This window comes from Salvelinus sp. IW2-2015, linkage group LG4q.1:29 (assembly GCF_002910315.2).
Source record: "Salvelinus sp. IW2-2015 linkage group LG4q.1:29, ASM291031v2, whole genome shotgun sequence".
Taxonomy (NCBI): domain Eukaryota; kingdom Metazoa; phylum Chordata; class Actinopteri; order Salmoniformes; family Salmonidae; genus Salvelinus; species Salvelinus sp. IW2-2015.
The window spans coordinates 32,309,906-32,321,915 of record NC_036842.1 but is presented as its reverse complement, the minus strand read 5'-3'; the positions used below and the strand labels follow the sequence as shown (position 1 = coordinate 32,321,915).

The 12,010-nt window shown below is 40.7% G+C and overlaps 1 protein-coding gene across 1 annotated transcript in view; it reads right to left on the bottom strand.

Moving 5' to 3' along the window:
- Window positions 1–217: 217 nt before the first annotated feature.
- LOC111961825 (electrogenic sodium bicarbonate cotransporter 1) overlaps window positions 218–12,010 on the bottom strand; it is a 69,859-nt gene continuing 58,066 nt past the window's right edge. The window contains exons 20-23 of the mRNA XM_070442836.1: window positions 8,298–8,462; window positions 7,405–7,507; window positions 3,377–3,447; window positions 218–3,211 (exon numbers count right to left, since the gene is read on the bottom strand). Of these exons, the coding sequence (XP_070298937.1) occupies window positions 3,407–3,447; window positions 7,405–7,507; window positions 8,298–8,462 (309 nt within the window). The 3' untranslated portion in view covers window positions 218–3,211; window positions 3,377–3,406. The remainder of the gene's footprint in view (window positions 3,212–3,376; window positions 3,448–7,404; window positions 7,508–8,297; window positions 8,463–12,010) is intronic.

The following is a 12,010-nucleotide window of genomic DNA, read 5'->3' as shown; positions in this document are numbered from 1 at the left end:
AACTACCATAACGTTTATGGTAGCGGCGTATCGACCAATTACAGCATCTGACCACCAGCAGTAGGCTTTATAAGTATTTTTGCAAAGAGCCCAGAGAAATATAAGAATTAATGTTTTCCAATAACCTTTTTGAGGATAAGACATTTCGTGAATCCAGGCCTGACTGTTACATTAGATCAAATATAAACATTTAATACAGACTGAAACCAACACAGAATCATTTTGTACGTGACTTTATTGCTGTCAATATGCATGTCATTTGAAAAATATGCCAAATAACTCACTTTAAGTAACATACTCATTCAAAAATAGTCTATACAGATTATTAATGAAATACCATAAATCTTACAGGTATTCATTTATCTTAAAGTATAGGTTTATTGCTTGAATATTTTGTTCTACGTTTTACAATCAACTGACACTTGTATCTCAGTGCTTGTGCTTGTTAAATATGAACCATGTTTGTAGATAGATTCTCAAATGTGTCAACTTTATTAAAAATAAAAGTTTATAAAATTATCCCCCTATGAATCAACAAATTTTACAGCAAAACATGGACTAATCCTAAACTTAGAAACCTAGAAAATGAATATGCTGTCAAGATATATAGACAACTAACATTTGCCCCAAGACAGATCAAGATGGGAGCTGGCATATTTGGGATAGAAAACATGACATCAATAGGGACCATGATTAAGAGTGTACCATCATTTTGACATTCATCACAGTTCTATCATACTTCAGATACACTTACAATACAATATTTTTTGTTTGACATTATACCACGCAAGATTACAAATATAATTGTATTATATTACCGCTGCACTATATTAGCTTGCATACACTCCTGTAAGAGTAGCATGAAGATAACAGCATAGATAAGAATCACAGTGAAAGTTTTGATTCATCTCATTTAACTGGCTGAGATGAATGCTTGAAGATGTTACAATTTAAATAATTTACAAACCCAGTAATCAATAAGACCACATAACCAAAAGCTCTATCTTCAAGCCACTTACAAATTGCAATTAGTCAAAATCCAGTCCAGGAATTTTTGCACAAGTAAATAATTTAAGCCTACATTTCTACAAGGGCTGCAATGCATCTGTGAGAGCTGGCAACCGAGAAAGATGGCTGGTGGAGGAGATTAAATGTTGAATGGTTGTGAATGAATATTTGGTCTTGGAACTTTGAAAAGCTGTACACTATATGCAACATTAGTTCTTGCAGAAATGCAAGACAAGTAACCTCAATATTGCATTGTCTCACAGTGATTCTTCAATGATATCATAGATCATAATCATAATATTATTTCATATCCTTAAAAAACACTTACTAAATGATCACTTCATTAAAAAAGGTAATAATAAATATGTTGCCCCACAGACAACTGGAAAAATTGTCATATTGTAAATACACGTAATTATTATTTCACTTAATCTATCAGCGATATAATATACGTCACTGTTATTGCATTTATTTAAATGTGATACAAATAAAAATCTTGAATGAATTAGTTACAGAGCAAAAGGAACTCAGAAAGTGATAAGCTAGAGATCCTGTGCTGTGCCCTTTCATGCAAATAATTCAGTATTAATGATGACAGATCATTGCATAATAATAACGTGTTCATCATACTGTACTTATAATGCCTGGCACCTACAGTACATTAATTAAGTCAAAGAGGTAGAGCTACAAATAAGTATATTTATATATTTCAATCCCTACTACAGATAATCGTAGTTGGTGTCCTCCTGTCTCTTATAAAGCCGATAGGAACAACAGACCAGGGTTAATTCCACAAATTCAATTATAATTCCAGGTCAGTCGTTGAATTCAGAGATAATTAATTTCCTCTGAATTCCAATGTTAGGTAAATTAATTCGCAATTGAAATGATCCCCAACAATTCCCTCAGGCTTTAAGGCTGATGTCAGTGTTCAGATAGCCAAGTTATACTAGAAATCTAGAAATACAAGTTTAAATGATTTAAAACAAATCCTGCAGTCAATTTGACACTTTTTGCATTACTTATATTACCTGGGAAATGTACAAATATTGAATTCCAATTCAATTTAAAAAATATTTTCTTTTCAATTCCAATTTAAACAGTATAATTCCAATTCAATTCCAAAACTTTAAAATTCTTGAAATTAGAATGTAATTCAACAGAAATTCTCCACTGCATGAGTGATTTCAAGATTTGAATTAGAAATTCTAATGACATTGCAATTGACCTCAACCCTACAACAAACATAACTAATAGAACAGATCAATCAGAAAAGTTTATCAGTTTCATACACACTGGGAAGGAAAATAGCCAAACCAACATTTTGGTTCAAAAGCAAAAAATATTTAGCATAAATAAAAATGACAATACAGGTGTGAAGGAGTGGGGGAAAGGACAGACAGAAACACCTGAATATCCAAAAAGGACACTATGGGCCTTTGATGGACAGTTGAACATGAAATCATAATGGGATTTTAAAGTTTGATCTGTTCTGGCAGGCAAAGAATAGAACAGTCAAGTCCAACTTCACAGCTCCATAAGAGTTGCATAATAAAGTATGTTGTACTTAATTACCTAACAGGCATGAATTATGAATACATGAAGCATTGTATTAGTTTAAATGCTTTACAAATCATTAATACCATACCCATGAATAAGCAATGAATGGCTTCCAAAGAACTTCAACGTTTTCCTTGGTGTAGAGCATGACGTCTACAGCAAATTAAGGATTTTCAAACGCAACCCCTCCCCCTCTCATACAAACACTTACATCTCCCCGTTTCACAAGGCTCCCTCCTATACTTCTCTTCTCAAAACAAAGAATTCTGTCAGTTATCTTAAATAAAAAAATATGTACTTCAGCAGGACATTTAAAAGAGAATTATAAAACAGTGCTACAGTATAAAAGAGGCTGCTGTAGGGGTCTTTGTTTACGTCCAAAATGGCATCTCGTTCCTTACATAGTGCACTAATTTTGACCAGAGCCCTAAGGGGACAAAAGTAGTGCACTATATAGGGAATAGGGTGCAATTTCAGATGCACTTTGTGCTGTGTTGATTAGTACTATGGTGTGCAGGTGCTGGTTTTGTTGGGTTGTTTGTCATTTCAGATCCCGGAGACTAGTTTTTCCAGAAGAAACCGTTGTCCTCTGGCTCCAGGTCGAATCTAATCTGAGGCACAGCTTTTTTTCAATAGTTTCAGACTGAAAGAGAGGAGAGGGAGAAACAGAGAGAGAGAGGAGACAGAGAGATGGTAGAGAGATTGAACAACCTTGACACGCTATACTCTATGACTGATTGTCACACTATATAATCTGTGGGTGTCTGGGGGTATAGAATAAGGCACGCAGGCTCGCTCACACAGATACCTTGCTACAGTAGTGGGCTCAAAGTAGTCCTCAACATGGTGAGTGTTGGTCACGGAAAGACGACGGGGGTCCTATCAGAGAGAAGGCAAAACACACACAACATTAACATGTTTCAGCCACTTAAATATTCACTCTCAAAATATCATCGTAATTCAGACCAGGTCCAGCAAAAGAGGAAAATTGGAGCAAGCGTTGCAAAGCCATGATGTTTCACAGTAGAAGCAGCTGTTAATTAAGCATTTGTAAGCAGCTGAAAATAGAGCAATAAGAAAGGATTAGAAAAGTAAGCTCATCTGCGTTAGTGTGCAGAATACAGCTGGATGTCTGCACTCAGAGAAAAGCGAGAGATCTGATCAAGACTCAAAGATGAGGTTAGTGCTTCACAAAGGGGAAGAGGGAGAAGGAGAGACAGAGAGATATACAGTGCCCATGGAAAGTATTCAGACCTCTTGACTTTTTCCACATTTTGTTACATTAGAATTCTTCTAAAATTGTTTAAAAAAAGATATCCTCAATCTACACACAATACCCCATAATGACAAAGCGTAAACAGGTTTAAGACATTTTTGCAAATTTAATACAAATTAAAAAAACATAAATACCTTATTTACATACAGTTGAAGTTGGAAGTCATTAAAACTCATTTTTCAACTACTCCACAAATTTCTTGTTAACAAACTATAGTTTTGGCAAGTCGGTTAAAGTCATTTTTACAGACAGATTATTTCACTTATAATTCACTGTATCACAATTCCAGTGGGTCAGAAGTTTAGATACACTAAGTTGATTGTGCCTTTAAAAAGCTTGGAAAATTCCAGAAAATGATGTCATGGCTTTAGAAGCTTCTGATAGGCTAATTGACATCATTTGAGTCAATTGGAGGTGTACCTGTGGATGTATTTCAAGGCCTACCTTCAAACTCAGTGCCTCTTTGCTTAAAATCATGGGAAAATCAAAAGAAATCAGCCAAGAAAAATTGTAGACCTCCACAAGTCTGGTTCATCCTTGGTAGCAATTTCCAAACGCCTGAAGGCACCACGTTCATCTGAACAAACAATAGTACGCAAGTATAAACACCATGGGACCACGCAGCCGTCATACCGCTCAGGAAGGAGACGCGTTCTGTCTCCTAGAGATTAACGTACTTTGGTGCGAAAAGTGCAAATCCATCCCAGAAGAACAGCAAAGGACCTTGTGAAGATGCCGGAGGAAACAGGTACAGGCCATAAATAAAACAGACTACGGTTTCCAACTGCACATGGGGATAAAGCACGGGGGTGGCAGCATCATGTTGTGGGGGTGCTTTGCTGCAAGAGGGACTGGTGCCCTTCACAAAATAGATGGCTTCATGAGGAGGAAAATTATGTGGATATATTGAAGCAACATCTCAAGACATCAGTCAGGAAGTTAAAGCTTGGTCGCAAATGGGTCTTCCAAATGGACAATGACCCCAAGCATACATCCAAGGTATTGGAGTGGCCATCACAAAGCCCTGACCTCAATCCCATAGAACATTTGTGGGCAGAACTGAAAAAGTGTGTGCGAGCAAGGAGGCCTACAAACCTGACTCAGTTACACCAGCTCTGTCAGGAGGAATGGGCCAAAATTCACCCAACTTATTGTGGGAAGCTTGTGGAAGGCTACCCGATACGTTTGACCCAAGTTAAACAATTTAAAGGCAATGCTACCAAATACTAATTGAGTGTATGTGAACTTCTGACACACTGGGAATGTGATGAAATAAATTAAAGCTGAAGTAAATAATTCTCTCTACTATTATTCTGACATTTCACATTCTAAAAATAAAGTGGTGATCCTAACTGACCTAAGATAGGGAATTTTTACTAGGATTAAATGTATTTGGCTAAGGTGTATGTAAACTTCCGACTTCAACTGTAGTATTCAGACCCTTTGCTATGAGACTCGAAATTGAGCTCAGGTGCATCCTGTTTCCATTGATCATCCTTGAGATGTTTCTACAACTTGAATGGAGTCCACCCGTGGTCAATTCAATTGATCGTACATGCAAAACCCAAGCCATGAGGTCAAAGGAATTGTCCGTAGAGCTCAGAGACAGGATTGTGTTGAGGCACAGATCTGGGGAAGGGTACCAAAACATTTCTGCAGCATTGAAGGTCCCCAAGAACACAGTGGCCTCCATTCTTAAATGGAAGAAGTTTGGAACAACCAAGACTCTTCCTAGAGCTGGCAGCCCAACCAAACTGAGCGATCGGGGGATAAGGGTTTTGGTCAGGGAGGTGACCAAGAACCCGATGGTCACTCTGACAGCGCTCTAGAATTCCTCTGTGCATATGGGAGTACTTTCCAGAAGGACAACCATCTCTGTAGCACTCCACCAGTAAGGCCTTTGTGGTAGAGTGGCCAGACGGAAGCCACTCCTCAGTAAAAAGGCACATGACAGCCTGCTTGGAGTTCGCCAAAAGGCACCTAAATTGACTCTCAGACTATGAGAAATTAGATTCTCTGGTCTAATGAAACCAAGATTTCAAGTCTGCAAGTCTGCTTGGCCTGAATGCCAAGTGTCACGTCTGGAGGAAACCTGGCACCTTCCCTACGGTGAAGCATGGGGGTGGCAGCATCATGCTGTGGGGATTTTTTTCAGGGACTGGGAAACTAGTCAGGATTGAGGCAAAGATGAACAGAGCAAAGTACCGAGAGATCCTTGATGAAAACCTGCTCCAGTGCGCTCAGGACCTCAGACTGGGGGGTGAGGGTTCACCTTCCAACAGGACAACAACCCTAAGCATACAGCCAAGATAATGTAGGAGTGGCTTTGAGACAAGTCTCTGAATGCCCTTGAGTGGCCCAGCCAAAGGCCGGACTTGAACTCAATTAAACATCTCTGGAGAGACCTGAAAATAGCTATGCAGCAATGCTCCCCATCAAACCGGACAGAGCTTGAAAGGATCTGCACAGAAGAATGGGAGAAACTCCCCAAATACAGGTGTGCCAAGCTTGTAGTCCTACGCAAGAAGATTTGAGGCTGTAATTGCTGCCAAAGGTGCTTCAACAAAATACTGAGTAAAAGGTCTGAATACTTATGTATATTTGTTATATTTCCGTTTTTTCTTTTTTTTGTCATTATGGGGTATTGTGTGTAGATTGAGAAAAAAAATGTTTTAATCAATTTTAGAATAAGGCTGTAACGTAACAAAATGTGGAAAAAGTGAAGGGGTCTGAATACTTTCTGAAGGCACCGTACATAAACAGACAGAGAAAAAAAAGAGAGAAAGAGCGAGAGAGACAAATAGAGACAGAGGGGGAAGGAGGCACAAGAGAAACATTTCCAAGAAGGTCTTAGCAGCACTCATTAAGACTGCTTTTACACATAATACATAAATATGTGTAGTAAGATCTCTTTCTCTTCACCACAGATGTGCAACTTTCCTGCTTACACTATCCTTACTTTACCCATGTGTGCAGTTATTAGCATACCGTAAATACACAGTACATAGACAAACAAAACAAGGATAGCTATTCAAACTATACAGGAGTTTGTAAACCATATTGCACATACTGTTGCACACTTGATTAATAAAAAGACTTTTAAAAGTCTTGGCTGACAACAAACGCTGTCTACTCTACTGGTATAATGGTAATTAGCGTCAGAGAGCCATTGGGAGAATCTCAATTGCGTATTCCTCGCGTCCTCTCCTCGCGTCCTCTCCTCACCTCCTTCTCAAAACCCATTGGAGGAGAAGGTCAGAGGGGACGGACCTCTGGTTTTCTCATCTAATGGGTTTAGAGAAGGAGGCGAGGAGCATGCAATTGAGATTCTCCCATTGTCTTTACACTATACCCCTCAGAGGGGGGTATGTGGTGCAGAAGTGTCCAACACTACCTAAAGAGGTGACTTGGAAAAGAGATTTGAATCTCGATCCGTCTCTTTACACTACAAAATATGTGTTGTGGAACTGGTATGTGTCGTCAAAGAAGTGTAGTGTAAAAAGGCTCTAAGCTCCGTGCAGTTGTGGGTACGAGACCCCATGCAGTCTTGTTGTACTCACTGTCCGAGGCCTTATCCTTATTCCCCAACATGGGCTCCGTCTCCATTATATCCATGGAGATTTTAATACTGGGGATTTTGTCATTGTAGGGGTACTCAGGGGGCTGGAGGGAGAGAATAACAATGGCTATACTTTCTGCTACTTACTTCAACTCATTTAACACATTGGCAACTAACTACCTGGGTCATATTCATTAGGGCACACTATAGCAAATCATTTTGCAATGGAAAACCAAAACGGGGGTTTCTCATAAGTTCAGGTACTGTAGTCCCTCCCTGTTTCATTGCGTTTTCTTCTGTTTGGTACCTAATGAATACGACCCATGTATCTACTGTAATGGCGTCCAGTGGTGCGCCGTTTAAAGAAACAAACAAGTAATTCATAATGTCATCCATGCTGTGTAATTATCATTTTACAATGTAGTTTCTACACAAATACCTGGTGATATCTGTACCGTATGTATGTCCGTAGGAAAAGACAGTGCTCAGACAGACAGTGTTCATTTCAGTACCGTAACATAAAGTGTTAGCCAGTTCTCATTTGGAGAACAGTGTTCACAGAAGGGATAGTTTCGGATAGGAGGAGTGGTGTGACTGTTAGGAGGGAGGACAGGTCATGAGTTAAGCGTGCTAGTGTTCTACAAAAAGTAACATGCTGCTGTTACTACTACTGTTACTACTACTACTGTTACTACCACTGTTACTACTGCTACTACTACTGGTGTTACTAATACTGTTACTACTACTACTACTACTACTGGTGTTACTACTACTGTTACTACTACTACTGCTACTGTTACTACTACTGTTACTACTACAAGGTAGATCCCTTGGGGGAAACACATGAAATCAAGTAGACTAATCCACTTTCAATAAAGCCTCAAAATGACTTACAAAATCGATTTCGCTGTCGATGCTTCCTTTCTTCTGTTTCTTCTTCCTCTTCTCATCCTCCTTCTTCTTCTTGTCTTTCTCTGGGATGACGTCGTCCAGGTAGCTGAGATCTTGCTGGGAGAAGATGTAGTCCATGGCCTTTCTGACTGCCACCAGGGCCAAGATCTGGAGAGACGGACACAGACGCGTCAGTGGGGATAGATAATGGCTACTATATACTGTGTTGGTGGGTACGTGGCTGGATGCATTGTATAGTATTGTGTGTTTGTGTCTGTTAGTAACAGTTTCCACACTGTTTAAGTGAATGTGTCACTACTGTATTGTACGTGTATGAATGGTTTATTATTGGCTCCTTGGTACATTTCATCGTGTAGGTGTACTTGTTTGTGTATGTCGGACTCTCACTGTCACGTTCCTGACCTGTTTTTTCCTTTTTCTTGTTTTTATTTAGTTGGTCAGGGCTTGGGTTGGGGTGGGTTGTCTATGTGTTATTTTCTATGTTGGGTTAATGTGTTGCCTGATATGGTTCTCAATTAGAGGCAGGTGTTTGACGTTTCCTCTGATTGAGAACCATATTAAGGTAGGCTGTTCTCACTGTTTGTTGGTGGGTGATTGTCGCTGTGTCTGTGTTTTGTTGCACCACACGGTATGTCTCGTTCGTTCATTCGTTGTTCCTGTTCGTGCGTTCTTCGTTTTTATGTAGTTCTCATGTTCAGGTCTGTTTAACGTCGTTTGTTGTTTTATAGTTTATTCAAGTGTATTTCGTGTCAGTGTTCGTCTGTTCATTAAATTCATTATGTCTACATACCTCGCTGCGTGTTGGTCCGATCCATGCTCCTCCTCGTCCGAGGAGGAGGAATATGACGAACGTTACACTCACACACGTACCTGTGTGACTGTGTCTGTGCATGCCTAGGGGTACTAAAACTCTAAACCACTTTTATTCTTCCCACACAAACACATATTAGGCCCTCCCTCACCCTCCCTTCGGCAAATCTGACCATGACTCTCTTCTCCTGCTTCCTGTTTACAAACAAAAGCTCAAACAGGAAGTGATCCGATGAAGCAGACGCGAGGCTACAAGACTGGGAGTACAGACTGGGATATGTTCCAGGACTCATCCGATAGCATTGAGGAGTTTACCACATCACTCACGGGCTTCATCAATAAGTGCATAGATGATGTCATCCCCACAGTGACTATACAAACATATCCAAACCAAAAAACATGGAATACAGGCAATATCCTAGCTGGGCTAAAGGCTAGAGCTATTGCTTACAAGAAAGGGGACACGGACATGGACGCATACATAGAAAGCCTGCTACGACCTCTGATCAGACATCAAACATGCAAAAGAACAATATAGAAGGAAGGTGGAATCCTATTACAACGGCTTCAATGCTAAACGTACTGTATGTGGCAGCGCTAGTAAACGATAACGGATTACAAAGGGAAACCCAGCCGTGAGATGCCCAGTGATGCTCCAAAACGAGCTAAATGCATTTTATAATCGCTTCAAGGAAAACAATATTGAGTCCTGTTGTTCCGGATGACTGTGTGATCTCGCTCTCCATGGCCGATGTAAAGCTTTTAAACAAGTTGACATTTTCAATCTCCACGTGTCCCAGTATGCAATCCCAACATGTTTTAAGCTGACCACCATTGTCCCTGTTCCCAAGGACTCCAAGGTAACCAGGACCATCGAACTGTAGCACTCACATCTGTAATTATGAAGTGCTTTGAAAGGCTGGCATGACACACATCAACACTATCATCCCAGACACCCTGGACTCACTCCAATTCGCATATTGGCCCAAGATCACACAGATCCACAGATAACGCAATCTCAACTGCACTTCACAGTCCCCTCTCGCACCTGGACAAGAGGGGAAATAGCCATGTGAGAATGCTGTACATAGACTACAGCTCAGTGTTCAACACCATAGTTCCCTCCAAGCTCATTACCAAGCTGGGGACCTTGGGACTGAACACCTCCCTCTGTAACTGGTTCCTGGACTTCCTGATGGGACTCTCTCAGGTGGTGGGTGTAGGCAACAACACCTCTGCTACGTGGACCCTCAACACGCGGGCCCCTCAAGGGTGTGTACTTAGTCTGTTTACCCACGACTGTGTGGCCACGCAAGACTCCATCATCAAGTTTGCTGAAGACACGACAGTGGCTAGCCTGATCACCAACGGCGATGAGAGCCTACAGGGAGGTCAGAGACTTTGCAGTGTGGTGCAATGACAACAACCTCCCCTTCAACATCAGGAAGACTAAGGACTACCGTGGACTACAGGAGAAAGAGGGGAGAGCATGCCCCCATCCACATTGACAGGGCAGTAGTAGAGAGGGTTGAGAGATTCAAGTTCCTTGGACCACCCCACACAGTCGTGAAGAGGGAACAGCACAGCGCCTCTTCCCCCTCCGGAGAGTGAAAAGATTTGGCATGGGCCCTCGGATCCTAAAAACGTCCATCGAGAGCATTTTAACTGGCTGTATCACCGCTTGGTATGGCAAATGCACCACCAGACCACAAAGCTCTACTGAGGGTGGTACAGACAGCCCAGTACATCACTGGGGCCGAGCTCCTAGTCTGTCCATTAGACTAAGTTCACCGAAATTCTAAATTACATTATGCTATAGAGACCTCTGAATATTCACTGTTAAGGGTTCATACACCTTTTCCATGACCTCTCTATGACCTTTAACCAAATGTTCATGGCTAGTATTATAGCCTATATGAAAACGTAAGCATTATTGACACTGGAAAGCTGCTGTGTCTGATCCCATGTGACCTACCACCTCCTGCCATTGACCAAGGCACTTAGCTCCCCACATAGAAATGCACTGTTAGTCCCATGTTGTCAACATGTGGTCAACCCTCCATTAGGAGAGCACCTGGGTGTGCAGGCTTGGCTTTTGATCCAGCCCTGAAACACCCAAGTCTGCTTCTCAAGGTCCTGTCGAGCAGCTGATGTTTAGGCTGCAATGGGGTTAGACCAGGGCTTGAACAAAAGCCTGCACACCCAGTAACTATCCTGGAGGATGGTTGCCACACTAGATATAAAATATTGTAACAATACATCCAAATACTTTTGTCTTTTTAAAATGATTCCCTCATTCAATAAATCAGGGGTCAAATGGATAAGGTAGGCTACTTCAAAGCAAGGTATCTAACTAGACATGTTTATATATATATATATATAAAATATGAATGTTTCAGGGGAGATCTATGCACAGTAAGTTAGTTGTCAATTAGACTATTCTTAGAATGTTTTTTACGTTGTCACAATTACATGGCTACTGTTTAATAGAGGGGAATCCCAGCTTTCCAATGGTGCAGATTTATATAGGCTCTACAGTGCCGGTAGAAAGGCGACAACTAAATTAATGCTTAGTTAGCTATAGCTAACTAGCGAGATAACTGCTACTAGTTATGTTTTGAATTGGTGATCTAGTTAGTTTGTCTGTCATTATTGTATACCTGCTCTTTCTCCGCGGGCAACGGCCCACTCACACTGGTACACACGCAGCACCACAGACAGGAAATGAAGGGTCATTCCGATAATGGCTGATATGTAGTTTTATTATTGATTGATCTTATTTAAAAGTGTCCTTTCATGAATTACAATTATGAAACTAATTTCCATGACCTTACAAACCCTAATTTGATGACTTGGCACAGTGCATCATGCCTTTCAGGCTGGCG